At 40.8% G+C, this 16,959-nt stretch overlaps 1 protein-coding gene across 3 annotated transcripts; it reads right to left on the bottom strand.

Moving 5' to 3' along the window:
- Positions 1 to 275: 275 nt before the first annotated feature.
- On the bottom strand, positions 276 to 11,643 carry LOC123125157 (uncharacterized). Of its 3 annotated transcripts, XM_044545688.1 has the most exons (9): positions 11,499 to 11,643; positions 11,236 to 11,405; positions 10,785 to 10,922; positions 7,697 to 7,870; positions 6,234 to 7,282; positions 2,770 to 2,870; positions 1,755 to 1,995; positions 1,511 to 1,678; positions 276 to 636 (listed from the first exon to the last, which is right to left on the bottom strand). In XM_044545688.1, the coding sequence occupies exons 2-5, from the start codon at positions 11,392 to 11,394 to the stop codon at positions 6,968 to 6,970; spliced, it is 786 nt and encodes a 261-aa protein (XP_044401623.1). In that variant the 5' UTR covers positions 11,395 to 11,405; positions 11,499 to 11,643; the 3' UTR covers positions 276 to 636; positions 1,511 to 1,678; positions 1,755 to 1,995; positions 2,770 to 2,870; positions 6,234 to 6,967. The 3 variants fall into 3 exon arrangements, with proteins under 3 accessions (XP_044401623.1, XP_044401621.1, XP_044401622.1); XM_044545686.1 differs by lacking the exons at positions 7,697 to 7,870; positions 10,785 to 10,922; positions 11,236 to 11,405; positions 11,499 to 11,643 and having other exon boundaries at positions 6,234 to 6,415; positions 7,022 to 7,160; XM_044545687.1 differs by lacking the exons at positions 7,697 to 7,870; positions 10,785 to 10,922; positions 11,236 to 11,405; positions 11,499 to 11,643 and having other exon boundaries at positions 6,234 to 6,964.
- Positions 11,644 to 16,959: the final 5,316 nt, after the last annotated feature.

The following is a 16,959-nucleotide window of genomic DNA, read 5'->3' as shown; positions in this document are numbered from 1 at the left end:
TTATCATGGTGTATGGTTTTCCATTGTGGTAATTTGTGATAGACTACAATGCCATCCTAGGGCATCATTTGTCTACATTGAGATGTCATCGTCCAGCTCTTGCCTCTCTCCAGTCCTGTTTGCTGGAGAGGCCGACGGCAGCGCCTTCATCACTCCCTCCTTCCGAGCCCCAAACAAAAGTAGACCCTGGTGTTGGCCTTGCCCTTTCGAGTTTCTCGAATATGGTAGAAAAAATAAGGGGAGAACCTCCAGGTTGTCTTAACATTTTCCTTTACCTAGCTATATCATGTTCCTAGACTAAACAAAAAAAAAACTGTATCATGCTCCAGCCTGATGATGGATCAAACCAACATGTATTAGAAAAACTGAAAACTTTCCTCGCAGAATAAACCAATTCTTGCTGAACGCATCACATAATACAGGGCCACAAGGATGGCTCTTTCAAATACCTAAAGAAAATAAATAACTGTGTCGACTGTTTGTTTCAAGTAACGCTATAAAACATTAGTCATTTTTCTCCGATTGAAGGCGTCGAGGCCAATCGAGCAATTTCCTCATTGTATCATCACTATGTAATCTGAAATTTTGCTTCTCGATAGCACTACCTCCTTCATCTTTATTCTGACCGTCTAGACTCTGCTTTGATGAGAAGTACACAGAATTGTGTCAATGATAAAACGAAAATTATTTATTATACATAAACTGTACTAGAAAGGTTCAATGTAGTCATGGAAATGCTAAGAGCACGGCTGAAACCCTACAAAGATGGTTGGCACAGCAGAAAAGAAACAACACTAAAATACTGCTTTATAATGATCAAAAAGTACAATCAAAGTTCCATACATATGAACTTAATTCTGTTATCAAGTTTCTAGTATATGCAACTAATTAATACAATTTATTTCGTCAAGAATGGGGAAATTTTCCTAAGAGAAGGGCAGAAGACTACATTGTGAAATTTCCTGTAGAAATTAATAGAATTTATCTTATTATTTGAAAGGAAGGCAATCCAAACAAATTGGGAATTTTATCAGTCTGGTAAAACCCGAACCAGTGGTCCCAGAAGAAAATTAGACTACATATTATGATCAATGGACAAACTGCCCAAACAAGATTTTTTTTTTCTAATAAACCCTTCCCTTAATTTGCTTCTTGTCAAATGCTATATCTTCTATTTTTCATCCATACAGGTTGCTAGTTATTATAACAAGGTACGCATGATCCACGAACTACACATTTGCACTATTTGATTCATTTATTTAGAGAAGAAAATATTTCAGGCTGTTAATGGCAGAGGTGCAACTTTAAAATTAAAACCAGCTAGCATTTAATAGAAAGAAACAGCAGGATTATCCATCCAAGATTCTTTTATTAATGATATCAACAACAAAATAACTACATAGGACAAGGTTTGCTCCATTTTCAGTTAGCTAACTTCTCTAGCTCTAAATTGCAAATAACAAAGACGTAAGATGAATAGAGGACGTAAATTAATAGATATAAAATGTACCTTAGTTGCATGGAATTCAGCTAGTTGTGAAGCACCAAAATTATCTCTTGGCGCAAGAAAGGTTCGAGCCTTTTCATGATCAAAAGATGATTGTTTTGCAAATTCTTTCGCTGCTTTAAGTATTTCTGAAACACTTCTAAAGCTTGCCAAAAATTGCCTGCTGCTATCCTGTTTCAGAAAGTTGCTTCACTTGCAGAACATAACAACATACAGGTGCAAACTGTAGTAGTTTCTGCTACTATACCTCAACAGGATTGTAGATAGAATAAGCGCTCCGTGTGGCTGTTAAATTATCTAGATCCAGCATTTGCTTTCGCATAAGCGAAAAACTTTCAATCACTTTATCATTTGGTGTCAACAAGTGCAACTCCATCCATGAACTCAGCTCCAATCCAATATTTGAAAGATCGCGGGAGATGTCCCCGACAATCAAATTTCCAAATTCCACAGCGAAATTGTGCATGTGACGTGGATCCTTACATAAACTGGAACAGTTCCAGATCAAACAGATTGAGTTAAGTTAAATATAACTAAAACATATCAGTTAGAGAACCATTCTAAAACAACTGAACTAGACCTTAAAAAACATGGAAAATCGCTTGGTCCAACTTAACAGGGTGATTTAGGATCTCTTAGTGAAAATAAACACACTTAATTATCACGGCCTCAGGCAATCTTTCTCGGTGTTTGTGTTTCTCAGTTCTTACTGAAATTTCGAATTATTATTACAAACAATGATATTTATGGACAAACAGAGGTGAAAGCTCACATGTGGGAATTAGAAATATAAATATTTATGAAATGGTTTAACAGTATATTAGGAATTCAATAATATACTATACTAAACATCTCTAGAAAATCTCACACCTCTTTTACAGTTATATATATACCCTCCCTCTTATAGCTTTCAAGTTCAACTTATGAACCATTCTCAAGGGAAGCTAAGCCCGGACCAAGCAGTGCTTCTATCCAACATGCGATGAAAAATCAGCATTCTAGGCTTTGCCGGTGCCGTGATTCTTTGCCCCTCAGGATTCTTTTTTCTGTAGATAACACTTCTAACTATGTCTTACTGAATGGCAATGCGCTTGCCTTTTCCTCAAAAGTATAGTAACAATCAGCTGCACCTTGCCATATGCTTAACACTTAAAATATACAAGAGCAAGCAGAACTACACCCAAGAGTCCATTCCATAGAAGAGAACTTGACGGAACAAGAAAGAAATTGAAAAGTCGAGGGAAAATATATACTTAACTTACCTGTTCATAGAACAATAGGTGCTGTCTGAAGGGAGAGCTGTTTGTAGTGTAGAGTCCATCTTGTTTTTACAACTAACAAGCTGAGAGACATCCATGTCAAGCTGTTTACACCAATTAAATAAATAATGTTATCAGATTAACAGGTTTCCATGACATGGGAGATATTCACATCAACAATTTATGTTTGCAGTACACAAGTTATAGAGTGAAAACTAGTGAGTTGAACATGGCAGAGAATGGGTCATGCAACACTGCAAGGCTCCTTTGGCAAAAATATAGGGACCTCCTATGTGTCCCGTTCTGCGACATACTGTCGAGCAAACGCACAGGGGAGTCTGACCTGGGCCGGCCCAGTAGTGCACTGTATCGCGGGATGAAAAATAAAAAAAAGGGTAAATGCACACGCTTGCTCGGAATAGCCAACAGACCAAACAAGCTTTGGTGACATATAAGCAGCACACATCTTTAAAACTGCCATCTCGTACGGACATTCTCTAGATGGGTAAAACGACACTGTAGGAGTACTGTAGCTAATGCATTTTTGTAAATGAACATTTCTCAAACTTCGAATGTTTTTTGAAAGCACCAACACTTTTTAAAAACTACGAAATGTTTCAAAAACTGAATGATTTTCCTAAAACGCGAACATTTATTCGAAAATTTTGAACATTTTTTTATTTTTTAATATTTTTTAGAATTTTTGAAATTTTTCAAAATTGCAAACATTATTTTGAAAGCGTGAGCATTTTTTAGAAATACGAACATTTTTCCAAATCGCGAACATCATCTTGAAAAACATGAACGTTTTTCGAAAATCTGACCATTTTCAACTTTACAAACATTTTTTGAAATTTGTGAACATTTTTTTGAAAACCCCAAACATATTTTAAAATTTGCGAACAATTTAGAATTGTAAACATTTTTTAAATTTGCAAGTTTTTGAAAAATAAACAGAAAAAGTAAAGAAAATAAAAAAGAAGGAAGAAACAGAAAAGATAAAAACGAAAACAAAAATAAAAAAAGAAGCAGAAAGGAAAAAAAACGAAAGAGAAAACTACCCGCCCGTAATAGCTACGCTAACCACTAACGGGTCGGCCCAGATCACGTCGCTCGCTCGTGAAGCTTGTGCGAAGCCTCGACAGCTTGACGCAACGTGCGTCATATAGGATTTTCCAGAAATATATCTTACTGCAAAGGATACAGTAGCATACAATGCATTATCCAAAGATAGTACTGGGGGGACTGCAGGAGGCACAGAGCCACACACATGGATATGCCAACTAATGGGAGTAGAAATGCTATTTAAGCATTGATATAAGCAGTTTTATTCTGTTGATTAGTCATACATAGCCCATATATGGATTTGAATAAAAACCATGCGGCTTAAAGAAAGTGTTGTAGGTTTGGAAACTGCTTTTGGCTCCCAAGCACTGGAGGGGAAAAACGCATAACAGATAACCTCTCTCATGAACCAGGCTGTTCGTCTCTGGTTTGAGGGGTGTTAACTGCTATTCTCATCTATTTAAGGATGGCTTTCGACCTTCCCAAATGGGCAAGCCATGCTATTGATGAAAGGGGCAGAGGTTTTCTTTGGAAAAAATGCCAATGGTGGCAATTTCCTTGTTTCTTGAGAACAGGTTCGCCGGCCGCTTCAGTATGGTGGTTTGGGCATCCACAACTTGGAACATTAGGTTGGACTCTACGCCCTCAGTGGCTATGGCTACAAGAAAACTGATGCCTCTCAACCTTGGGCTGTTTTGCCTATTCAGGTACCACACAATGTTCATGCTTCATTCATTCAGTGTAGCAGTGGAAACTCATTGGTAATGGGGAGAGTATCAACTTCTAGTCTCATCGGTGGCTGCAGAGCAGAACGGTTGCTGAATTGGCTCCTTATATCTTATCAAGCTTATTCCTCGAAGACCAAGGAAGCATGGCCTGAATAATAGAAGATGGGTGGAAGATATCAGAGGGGCTCTCACTGTCCAGGTTATAGTGGAGTATCTACGGATTTGGGACTTGGTTAATGGTCTGGTCCTTCAGCAAGACGTTCCTGATCAGCATAAATGGATACTTGCGCAGTCGGGCTCCTACACCAGTAAGTCTGCTTATAGATACTTGCACAGTCGGGCTCCTACACCAGTAAGTCTGCTTATAACGTGTATTTCCTCGGATCCATCAAGTTCGCTCCATGGAAGAGAATTTCGAAAAGTTGGGCTCCACTGTGCTGTAGATTTTTCATATGGTGTGGTTTAAACAACCGGTGTTGGACCACTCATCCTCTTACTAAGCGTGGTTTACCACACCCAGCGGTCTGCCCTCTGTGATCAAGCTGCAGAAACAATTCAACACCTACTTGTCTCTTGTGTTTTCGCTTGGCGGGTCTGGTTGATAATTTTTCAGAAGCTGGGGCTGGTTGCAGCAACACCACAACCTCCAGCGGTCCGTTTTTCAAGCTGGTGCTGCCAAGTCCTCAAGGGCGTTCCTAAAGAACTGCGGAAGGGTTAGCCTGGGAGCTTTGGAAGCATCGGAATGATTGCATCTTCAATGGCACCATTCCAAATGCTTATTTGATCCTTCAAACAGTGGCAAAACGAGAGTACCGTTTGGTGGAGCCCATGCGCCCAGGAATTTCTCCTGCGTCCCTTTGCCCTGGACTCTTAGGGACTGTCTGATTTGTTACTAAGGTTGCCACACCTAAGGTTAGGCAAGTTTGATCAACTTAGGAGGGTGTTTGGTTCAAGCCTCACCTTAGGCAAGATGCTCCCACATCACATACACTCAAAAGTGTGGCAAGATTCCCTTAAGCTTGTCAACTTGTGGCTCTCATTTTATTGAACTAACCTTAGGCAAGTTTACCAAGAAATGTGTGGCAAAGTGTGGGATGTAAGGCCTAGAACCAAACGTCCCCTTAATCCGTCGTTTGACATTCTGCTTATGCAATAGTCTATGTGTGGCTTGCAGTTTATCCTCAAGGCCCTGTTCGGTTAAACCTCCTCCCAAGGGGGTTGGAGGGGATTTGCAGGATTTTTTCTTGTAGGATTTAATCCCTCTCATTCCCCTTCAAATCCACCTAAACTGAACAAGCCCTAAAGGGGGTGGGGGATTGTTTTGACCCTCCCTTTTGCACTCTTTTCTCTCTACTTAATGAAATGTGGCGCACCTCTCCTATTTCGAGGGAAAAAACAAATTACAAGAAAAAAGAGAGAACATATACAATATTGTAATACTATGTGTTAGTGTTATTTTTCATGGGAAGAAGTAGTTTTTGTGAGTTTGCAGATTCCTATGCTCACATGTACATGTGGGGATTTTTATAGAATTTTACAGAACTTTAAAAAATACACTTGTCCATATTTTAAAAGGAAAGGCTCACTGAAGTTGTGAGCTAAACAAAATCCGTTTTATGTTACAACATGGGTATTACAACCCTAACATAAATCTGACAATCTATGAGGTGGTACCTGTTCAAGTTGCGACAATACCACATCACCAAGTAGAATCCAATTTGCACACCTCCATATGCTAGGGAGGACCAATCCCCCATTTCTGATTGCTAGCAAAAAAAGCTCAGTCCGGGAAATGGATAATGTACTCAAGTTGGATGAGGCCATTCATGTAGCTAGAGCTCAACATATAAATTTTACTGCGATAAAAGAACAACTAAGCAAACAGTCGACTACATTTGTAATAACATCTATCAATTAGTGCTCAATTGCTCAAACAACTGATAAGGTAATACAATTCTGCTTTGCTTCTTGTACCAAGGCCACCCAACCCAACCATTCTAGCTTGCCACTGCCCACATAAAATGGCTACCCCCTTTACCAAGGGACAAGGCTGATCAGCTAGGGTTTACAAAACTGGAAGGGATAATTTAGTGCACTGTGCAAAGTGCAAATTGATTCAAATATCTCCAACAACCAGGCATTCTGGTATACCCACAAATATTTAGGAGAATCCAAATAGGCATGTGGGTTTCATCAAGAACTGCTAGGAAGTAGCCAGGTAGCAAAATTTTCTACGCCAACATATAAATTGCCTTGCTATGTGCATGTTGTAACCACTTCAGTTATGGCAGTATGTAAAATTATCTGAGTATACCTTTCTAGATATGGATCACTAAAAAATGGAATTAATGACTAAGTTGAAATATAAAATAAAAAGTAAGTCACAAAATTCTGTAGCAATGGATTTTTTATAGAAAAAACAACATGGTCATGGCAATAACAGGCTGTGTGCATGAGTAAACCTGGAGTTCTTTTGTTTGAGAAATAACTTGATCAATGGAATCATGACACCGTAATTGGAGGACTGTTAGCAGTTGAACATAATGACTTATCACTCTATCCAGCCTCTTGGCTGGCCCTCCAACTATATCAATGAGTGTGTCAATAATATTAGTCCTTAGATCTTTATTATCCCTCCACTGAAATCTTCCTTCTTCAATGTCCTTTTTAATCCTTTCAAGACCATGTAATATTTCATCTCGGGCATAAGAAGAAATAAAACCCTGCAAAATTACAGGGTATGAACGAATCATAATTAAATTACTACAAAAAATAGTGGAATCACAGAAAATGAATTATAAGGCTTCAGGACAATGCAAAAGGAACCTTTAAGAATAAGGGCATTCAGATGGCTTTGGCATTATGGCGGCGTTATGTAGACACTTAATAAATCATTAAATATCTCTACTTATACAGTAGCTTTAAGTAACTACAGTGAGAGTCTAGCATACTACTCAAGTAAACTGCAAGAAAGGCCAAATTTGGGCTGAACATGTATGAATAGGGAAGTACAGACAACACAAAATGCGGCCCTTTAGCATTTCTAATTATAACAGCATTAGAATGCGGTCCTTTTGCATTTCTAATTATACCAGCATGAGATATCAGAGAGAGAGAGAGAGAGACAGAGAGAGAACCTCCTTCATAAGCATATTGGCATTCTCTTTAGTGGCAACTAAGACGTATTTGTAGTTCTCATTCTCTGAGCAAATGTACTTTAACAGCCAATCTGCAAAATCTCTAGCACACTTCTGAAGAGCCTTCGGACGCTTCTTAACCTGGTCTGCAACGACTAGCTTCTTTCTCTCCAACTTGAAATTTATGAAACAGTTCTAGTTAGCTTTATTAGTCTGATGAAACAACTCTAAAGTTTTCAGCAGTCTAATAGCAAGACAGGTACAAGATTTATTTGACTCAACAGAAGAGAATAATAACATTCATGTTCCCATGATATATGATTGATGTTAGTAATAAACATAAAGGATGACATTAAAAATTCACAATGTCATCAAAATACACACAATCGTAACAAGCACATATTGATCAACATATATGGGAGGCTATACATAATCAACTCATGGTTGGGGTAGGCTAGAGCTGAAACCCATCAGATCTCGAAACAATTCATGTTTTTTTTAGAGAGAAACCAACTCATGCTTTTGGCACATGGATAGCTAACTTCCACGCACCACTGTCCATGGCTAGTTCTTTGGTGATATTCCAGTCCTTCAGATCTCTCTTTATGGACTCCTGTCATGTCTACCACGACCTCTCTTGACATTATCCGCACACTTTAGCCTCCGCTATGCACTGGAGCTTCTGGAAGCATGCGCTGAATATGCCCAAACCATCTCAGACGCTGTTGGACAAGCTTATCTTCAATCGGTGCTACCCCAACTCTATCCCGTATATCATCATTCCAGACCCATTCCTTCCTTGTGTGGCCACACATCCATCTCAACATGCGCATCTCCGCTACACCTAGCTATTGAACATGTCGCCTTTTAGTCGGCCAACACTCGGCACCATACAACATTGCAGGTCGAATCGTCGTCCTATAGAACCCGCCTTTTAGCTTTTGTGGCACTCTCTTGTCATAGAGAACACCGGAAGCTTGGTGCAACTTCATCCATCCAGCTTTGATTCGATGACTCACATCTTCATTGGTTCACCATCCTTCTGCAACATTGACCCCACATATCGAAAGGTGTCCTTCTGAGGTATCATCTGCCCATGAAGGCTAACCCCCTCATTCCTAGTAATATTAAAATTGCACCTCATGTACTTGGTTTTTAGTTCTACTAAGCCTAAAACCTTCCGATTCCAAGGTTTGTCTCCATAGCTCTAACTTACGTTAACCCCCGTCCGACTATCATCGACTAGCACCACATCATCCGCAAAGAGCATACACCATGGGCTATCTCGTATATCCATTGTGACCTCATTCATCACCAAAGCAAAAAAAGACAAGGGCTCAAAGCCGACCCTTGGTGCAGTCCATTTAATTGGGAGTCACCAGTGTTGCCATCACTTGTTCGAACACCTCATTGTATGGCTCATCAGCTTAATTCCACGGTAATTAGTACAACTTTGAACATCCCCCCCTTGTTCTTGAAGATTGGTACTAATATACTCCGCCTCCATTCTTCTAGCATCTTGTTTGCCCGAAAAATGAGGTTGAAAAGCTTAGTTATCCATACTATCACTATGTCGTCGAGGCCTCTCCACACCTCAATGGGGATACAATCAGAGCCTAGCGCCTTGCCTCCTATCATCCTTTGAAAGCCTCGCTGACCTCAACTCCTAGATTCGCCACACAAAACGCATGTTGGTATCATCAAAGGAGTCGTCCAGTTCAATGGTAGAGTTCTCATTCTCTCCACTGAACAGCTTGGTACTCCCGCCATCTATGCTTAATCTCCTAGTCCTTCACCAAGGGTTGATCTGCTCCATTCTTGATGCATTTGACTTGGTCAACATCCCTAGTCTCCCTCTCTCGGGTCTTGGACATCTAATAGATGTCCTGTTCACCTTCCTTCGTGTCTAACCGCTGGTAGAGGTCCTCAAAAGCCCGACCCCTTGCTTCACTCACAGCTCACTTTGCGACCTTCTTTGCCACCTTGTACTTCTCTATGTTGTTTGCACTCCTATCCACGTGTGTGTGTCTCAAACAATCTTTCTTCTCCTAAATAGCCTTCTGGACATCATCGTTCCACCACCAGGTATCTTTAGCTTTGTGGCTGCTTCCCGTGGACACTCCAAACTCCTCTAAAGCCACCTTATGAATGCAAGTTGTCATTTTCATCCACATATTGCCTGCATCACCTCTTTCCTCTCAAGGGCCCTCCTTAATGATCCTCTCCTTGAAAGCCTCAGTTGCCTCCCACTTGAGCTTCCACCACTTCGTTCTAGCGACTTTGCCGCGCTTATCCCGCTGGGCACGAATCCGAAAGCGGAAGTCAGCCACCACAAGCTTATGCTAAGGGACAACACTCGCTCCAAGTATCACCTTACAATCTAGGCAAGCACTACTAAAAGTCACTAGATGCAATTCTCTCTTTTAAAAGAGGGTGTATTTGTCGAACGCATGCAAAAAAACATGTAGTGATTTGACTTTGGAATACAAAAACCTACAAAAAACTAGGCTAATATCCTTAGTGTTAGCAGAAGGCAGCAGTTCAAAGAGGCATGACCAACGCAACAACACAAGACACTTTCTTCATTGCTACACATTCAAGTGCTCCCACAGTGATTTATTCAAGAGTGTGGATTCTTCAAGACAAAGTTAGATTATTATGGCAAAGATCCTCTCGCCACACATACACATAACATTATCTACTTTGTATGCAATGAACTATTGTTCTAAGAATAACTAAGCTTGATCGTTATCCTTGCCATTGTCGCAAAATTACATACCCTGCATAACTTCTTGTGCATATAAACGAGTCATACTTGAACATAAATTATGCTCCAAATGTCCCTATCCGTGTTGTATACAAGTGAACTAACATATAGCCCCTTCATATAATCAGGTATTGGCTACTCCATAGACGTATGTATCTAACTGAGTAGACTCCTACTTCATACTTATCGATGTTTGCCACACACTTCAGAGCAACAGTCACTCTAGTTTTTTTTTACTTTGGAGCAAAATTGAGCATAACTTTGCAAATTCAGCGCAAACGACAAGATACAAGAAAAGACACTGAGATGTATAAGAAGTACCATTGGATAACGAAGCCGCTCCCTGTTGAGAAGGTCGATGTGCATGGCTGGACCAGGTTGGCAAATAAAATCTGTGTGCCTCTGTGATGGTTGAACATCATATCGATAATCATCATTTGGCCGCATCCACTCAGTTGCCTTCAAGACAATGTTATAAGTTATAACTATATTTAGTAATCCATTTTGCCGCATTGATTATTAACTAAAGAATCCCTGAAATTGTAGTGGAAAAGGCTATATACATGGTGCAATATACATAGCATGAATTGTTCAAAATTTCGGGACCCTAGCTCAAACCATCCAAAGCTTCTGCAATTCATACAATATTAACTCCTCTGTCCAATTAAGTCCCCAAATTTCACCATCTTACCTAGTCGTCCCTCAAATTCCAGAACATAGTAAACAAAACGTGCTGTTTGTGGACAAAAAAAAAGGCGGCGCTACTCTATACCTGGGCCTTGAGCTTCCCATGCCTTGGGTCGCTGCCCGTGCTCCAGACCATGGACGGGAGTGGGGCAGCGCTGCTCCGCGGCGGGTTCTGGCCGGAGGAGAGGCCGGCCGCCGAGAAGCAAGGTCCTCGCAGCGACCCCTTCACCGCAAACGCGGCCATCCCTCCGCGTACTAATTGGAGAAGTCACCGTCAGTAAAAACACATCAGGGAAAAGATTGGTGCTACGATTTGAATAGTACATAGTGTGGAACAAACAGACTTACTGGTACTGGGGATGATCTGGGGTTGACCGGGCGGACCTCGGCGGAAGGAGGGACGGCGACCGGCAAGAAACCCTATTTCTTTTCGATGCGTTGTGGAGCCGAAGCGAGGCGACCTGCCGCTAATTTATGCCGGTGGTGGCGCGCGTGGGTCGTGGTCGCGGCCGTGATGTGCTTGCCATGGACTCTGTGTTAGCTTTTTTTTAGGGAACTCTGTGTTAGTAAAGGACCGAAACGACTCTTTCGCGATCGCGTGTTGCAACGATCGATCTACTGGGCGCTGTTAAAAGGGCAGGGGCCCCACCAAGTGTGCGCGCACCATCAAAACACTGCCCCCGTGATTTCAGGTGATGGGGTCAGCCGTGCTCTTCCATATTTTATCCCCCGTGAATTCAACAGTGGGCCCGGAAAGTTTAGTTCCTGTCCGAAACCGATCGTTCCAGCGCGCGCGGGCGGAATAGCATCTCCCCCAAGCCCTGTATGTCGGAACACGATTTCAATAGGCCTTCTCAAACACGCTCTATTTGTCTGTATCATCTTAAATCCCGGGGTTCCTATACGGCGCGTAGGTCCATACGGGGTTTCACCCCAACCGGTTTTCGAAAGGTTCTAGAGCCTTCCATGAACCGGGTTTTCTGTTTTTGTTTTATTTTTTCTTTTGGTTTTTTATTTATTTTCCCTCGATTTTTCTTTTTCTTTTTGATCCTTTTACTCTTTTCTTTTAGTTTTTTCTTTATTCTTCTTTTTTTGTTATCATTCTTATTCTTGTTTTTAATTTACAAAAAACTTTTAAATAGACGATTTTTTTAATGACGAACATTTTTTAATATGTGATTTAAAAAAAATAGGTTTTGCTTTTTGCGAATTCGTGAAAATATCTCTCTAATCATGAACCCGTTAACATTTTTGCCTAAATCACGAACATTTTCCTAAAATTGTGAACATTTTTCTGAAATTGTGAGCATTCATGAACATTTTTTCGAAATTGTGAACATTTTTCAAAACAAACGAACATTATTTCGAAATCCTAAACATTTTTTCGAAATGTTGAACATTCTCTTAAATCATGAAATTTTTTTTGAATCCGAGAACATTTTTTGAAATCATGAACATTTTTCTGAAGCATGAACATTTCTTTACTTCAATAATAACTTTTTGAAATCATGAACATTTTTTACAAATTTGTGAACATTTTTAGAATTCGTGAACATTATTTAAAATCATGAACATTTTTAAATTTATGAACACTTTTTTACAAATTTTTGAACAGTTTTTGAATTCTCGAACAAGTTTTTGAAATCATGAATTTTTTTTGAATCATGAACATTTCTTTAATTCAAGAATAAGTTTTTGAAATCATGAACATTTTTTACAAATTTGTGAAAACAATTAGAATTCGTGAACATTATTTGAAATCATGAACATTTTTAAATTTATGAACATTTTCTTACAAGTTGTTGAACATTTTTTGAATTCTCAAACAATTTTTTGAAATCGTGATTGTTTTATTTAAGATGGATGAGGAGAAGAATCCAATACCGAGCCCGTATGAACATCCCAGTTACTGCAGCACCAAGGAAATGGATTCCGGCCACTAGTGATTCTGCTAAGATCAATGTTGACGCTGTTGTCTTTCGTGGAGTTGGTGCAGCTGCTGCGGTGTGCAGGAACAACAACGGACAATACCTGGGGTCTTCGGTGCTTGTTATTAGAGGGCTTGTTGATCCGCCTACTCTCGAAGCTATGGCATGCAGGGAAGGACTACCGCTAGCGGAAGATCTGGGGCTCCAGAACCTCATGATTGCGTCGGACTGTCAAGAGGTGGTGAAGCATATTAAAGATAAGTTGGGTGGAAACTACGGTGCAGTCGTAAAAGAGATTATTTCATGGCAATCTTCTTTTAATTCTTGTTGTTTTAAGTTTGAATCTAGAGCCTCAAATTTCAAGCCTCATAAACTAGCTAGGCATGTTGTAAAGTTAGATCATGGCCGCCATATTTGGTTGGGGCTACCACATGATACTTCTGTAATACCGGTAGCAATACCAACGATTGAATAAAGCCTAGCTTGTTGCTCAAAAAATCAAAAAAACATTAAAAAAGAAAAAAAAATCAAAAAATTCTGATTTTTTTGGAAGCAAGATGCTCATGTGAGTGATGTTTGTGAAAAAATTGGTGGAGTTTGGACAATCAAGGAGCGTGCGACAAAAAAGACAAATTCGGCTCTGTGAGAAAGATTACTGTTCATGCACTGTTTGGACCGATTTTCTCTTTTTTGCCACGAGCTCCTAGATGTCCAAACGGGATGAAATTTTGCACGGACATCACGCATGTGAACATGTTTAAAAAAATCAGTTTATTTTGAATTTTCCTAGCATTTTTTTTTGAATTTACTGTAACTCGGGAGCAGATGAGCCCGGGCGCCGAGTTGGACTTTCATTTGGCCTCATTTTAATTTAGCATACATATGAGAAAAGGCTAATAAGATTGCTGTAGTTGTGGTTATAAAACTGATTATAAAACTGCATCCAGCACAAGACTAATTTTTTTGCAAGATGTTTCCGTGCACCTTTTCATCCATACTGTACAAACAGGAGCTCTACTAAAATCAATTGGCCAAAGTACATCTGCACTTTATAAAAAGGACGATATGACTATATTAGGAGAATAAAGATGTAGACACTGAACTATGGAGAAAAACAATCATGACTAAATATCAAGAACTATTTGTGTGGACAAATACGGTGGAATCCTGTACAGCAAACCAAGTTTGACTCAAATCAAGTGCTTGGATGTATCACTCTTGCATCTTTTCACTCTCCTTCTCCTCAAACATTAGCCTTACATATTCTCTCCAACCTAAATAAACAAAATTAGGAATTGTTAGTCACTAACAATATTCAGAAAATTGACAGTAAAACAATCAACAAGTATATTCTGAATTTCCGATCCCTACAATGATGGAGAGCAAACACGTAGTACATCTCAAATATCAAACCCCTCAATGCCCGAGCTCCTCCCGAGGAGAGCCGCCACTGCCGTCCGCCACGTCTCCCGCGGTCCTGCCCGAGGTGTGCGCGCATGTACCCACGACCGGCAGAAATCACATATTTGACCCGAGGACGATATCAAATCACGATTTGACATGCTTTCGAAAAAATTTCACATAGCTGACCCTTTCGAGTGGCGCCCGACAGCTAGGCGCCGCGCCGTATAATGCAGCGCCTTTGCCTTAGGCGTCGTACCTCCTGACAGCGTAGCAGCCCGGGGCCAGACGCGGCCCCACAGACAGCTGTGTAGCGCCTAAGCGCTGCGCCACACTTGTAATGTGCAGGGCCTAGCGCTTAGGCGATGCACAGTGACTTAAAGCGCATCGGCCCAGCCCGACCAGGCAGTTCTTGTCCCTCTCCGCTCTCTGGACAGAGAGCAGCGGCGGTGCCCCCAACGAATCCCCCCCCACATCCCTCTCAGATCTGAAGATTTGGTCAGCGGATTCGATCTCCAATCCCTCCTACTAGGTAAACTCCTCCGTTCCCTTTCTTTTCCTCCGTAAATTTGTTGCCATTTTAGATATTTGTCCATGATTTGATGGAACCCTTGAATTGCTTGAATTGCTTGATTTAGGATGTGTAGTCATAGTGGTAGTACCGTAGTGTTGTTGATTAGTTCACAATATATGATTATTGTTAGTGAAACCCTAGATTGTTTAGTTTTTTTAGATATATATGAGATGCCTATTTTTATAGATAACTATGAGATGTTGAGTTTTGTAGACATATATGAGATGCTTAGTTTTGTTTAGATATATATATATATATATATATATATATATATATATATATATATATATATATATATATATATATATATATATATATATTAGATGTTGAGTTTATTTGAAATATGAGATGTTGAGTTTATTTGAACACATATGACATATTCATTGTGTGAGAAGGAGATGTTGAGATTCTTGTAGTTGAACACATATTAGATGTTTAGTGTATACCGATATTTGAGATGAAGATGAACTCATATATGTTTATTGTTTGAACTTTGTAAGGATGGTTTGGCTTCTCGACAATGCCTACGACACACGACACCGGGCCTACATGATGCACGAGAAGGAGATGGTAATAATGAGTAGTCTAAATAGTTTGCAAATTTGCCTTTAGTTGAAACTGACATGCCCTAAGATTTGTCATTACTTGTTTTTTTGCAGAAGCTTGAACCTCTGAAGATTCGGTATCACGGGGTCTCTGGTCGTGCCATGCCCTACGATGAGCGGTACACGCCCTACATATCTAGCAGGCAGGACTCCTCCTGTGGATTCAGTTGGTCAGCCGGTCCACGCCGAACCTCAACGCTCCACTAGTGTCCTCTCTTGCTGATCGATGGAGGCCGGAGACGCACAGTTTCCATCTTTGAACTGGGGAGATGACCGTGACGCTCGAGGATGTCGCCTTGATCACCGGGCTTCCTATCGACGGGAAGCCTCTATGTATGAGCACCAATTCCGATGGGTGGCGCGAGCAGATGATTGCTCTTATCGGTATGGCTCCTACCGAGGCTGAGGCTGATGTAGAGGAGGGAGAAGAGAAGAAGAAGAAGAAGAAGGAAAGGAAAGCAGCCGGAGCTGCTTTCACGTGGATTCAGGAACACTTTGCCACTTGCCCTACGGATGCCACTGATGATGTGATCCAGACACATGCTCGTGTCTATATGTGGTACGTTGTCTCGAGGACTTTGTTTCCTGACTCCACGGGCAAGAACGCTCCATGGATGTGGCTGAAGGCGTTGACCGTCTTCGATAGCGGATGGAGCCGAGGTTCGGCGACTCTTGCCTACTTGTACCGACAGGTAGTTGGTCTATTTTGTTATCAAGTCATTTCTTCATTAGCAATGCAAGCTTGCTGTCAAGTTAACATTGTTTTCTTTCATATGCAGCTGGACGATGCGTGTTGTAGGATCACAGATAGTGCAGGCGTTGGTGGTAATATGCTTCTACTTTCTGTATGGAGATGGGAGCGTCTGCTTGTTGGACGCCCGAAGAGCGTCAAGTTTAATCCTTGGGATGAAGAAGAGGCATTACGGCTCCCCACTTGGGCTTACAAGTGGGATGTGGTATCCGAGATGTCAATCTCATGTACCAAAAGTACATTGCCGAGTTGGACACGATTACACCTGAGCAGGTAACGAGGACATTACTACAGTCATTTCTCATGCTTGCCTGAAAAATAGTCATCAATGTTGCGTTGTTGCCCTATTTCATAGGTGGTATGGCAGCCATATGGCGCGAATGACACATTAGGGTACACTCCAGAGTTTGCCATCAACCCGATGTGCTTGCGGGATAGGGATCTGTGGCTCATGCGGTGCCCACTGATACGCAACTGGGCAGTTGAGTTTCACTTGCCACATCGCGTGTATCGTCAGTTTGGTCTGTTCCAGCCTCACCCACCGGAATGG

This window comes from Triticum aestivum, chromosome 5D (genome assembly GCF_018294505.1).
Source record: "Triticum aestivum cultivar Chinese Spring chromosome 5D, IWGSC CS RefSeq v2.1, whole genome shotgun sequence".
Taxonomy (NCBI): domain Eukaryota; kingdom Viridiplantae; phylum Streptophyta; class Magnoliopsida; order Poales; family Poaceae; genus Triticum; species Triticum aestivum.
The sequence above is the reverse complement of the archived record's forward strand: the minus strand, read 5'-3'. Positions and strand labels throughout refer to the sequence as shown.

Excerpts from the sequence above, each read along its gene's own strand:
- LOC123125157 (XM_044545686.1), bottom strand. The coding sequence starts at position 6,383 with ATGGCCTCATCCAACTTGAGTACATTATCCATTTCCCGGACTGAGCTT. Across the intron at positions 1,996-2,769 it reads ACCTATTGTTCTATGAACAG|TTTATGTAAGGATCCACGTC; the intron begins GTAAGTTAAGTA and ends GAACTGTTCCAG. Across the intron at positions 1,679-1,754 it reads CTATCTACAATCCTGTTGAG|GATAGCAGCAGGCAATTTTT; the intron begins GTATAGTAGCAG and ends TTTCTGAAACAG.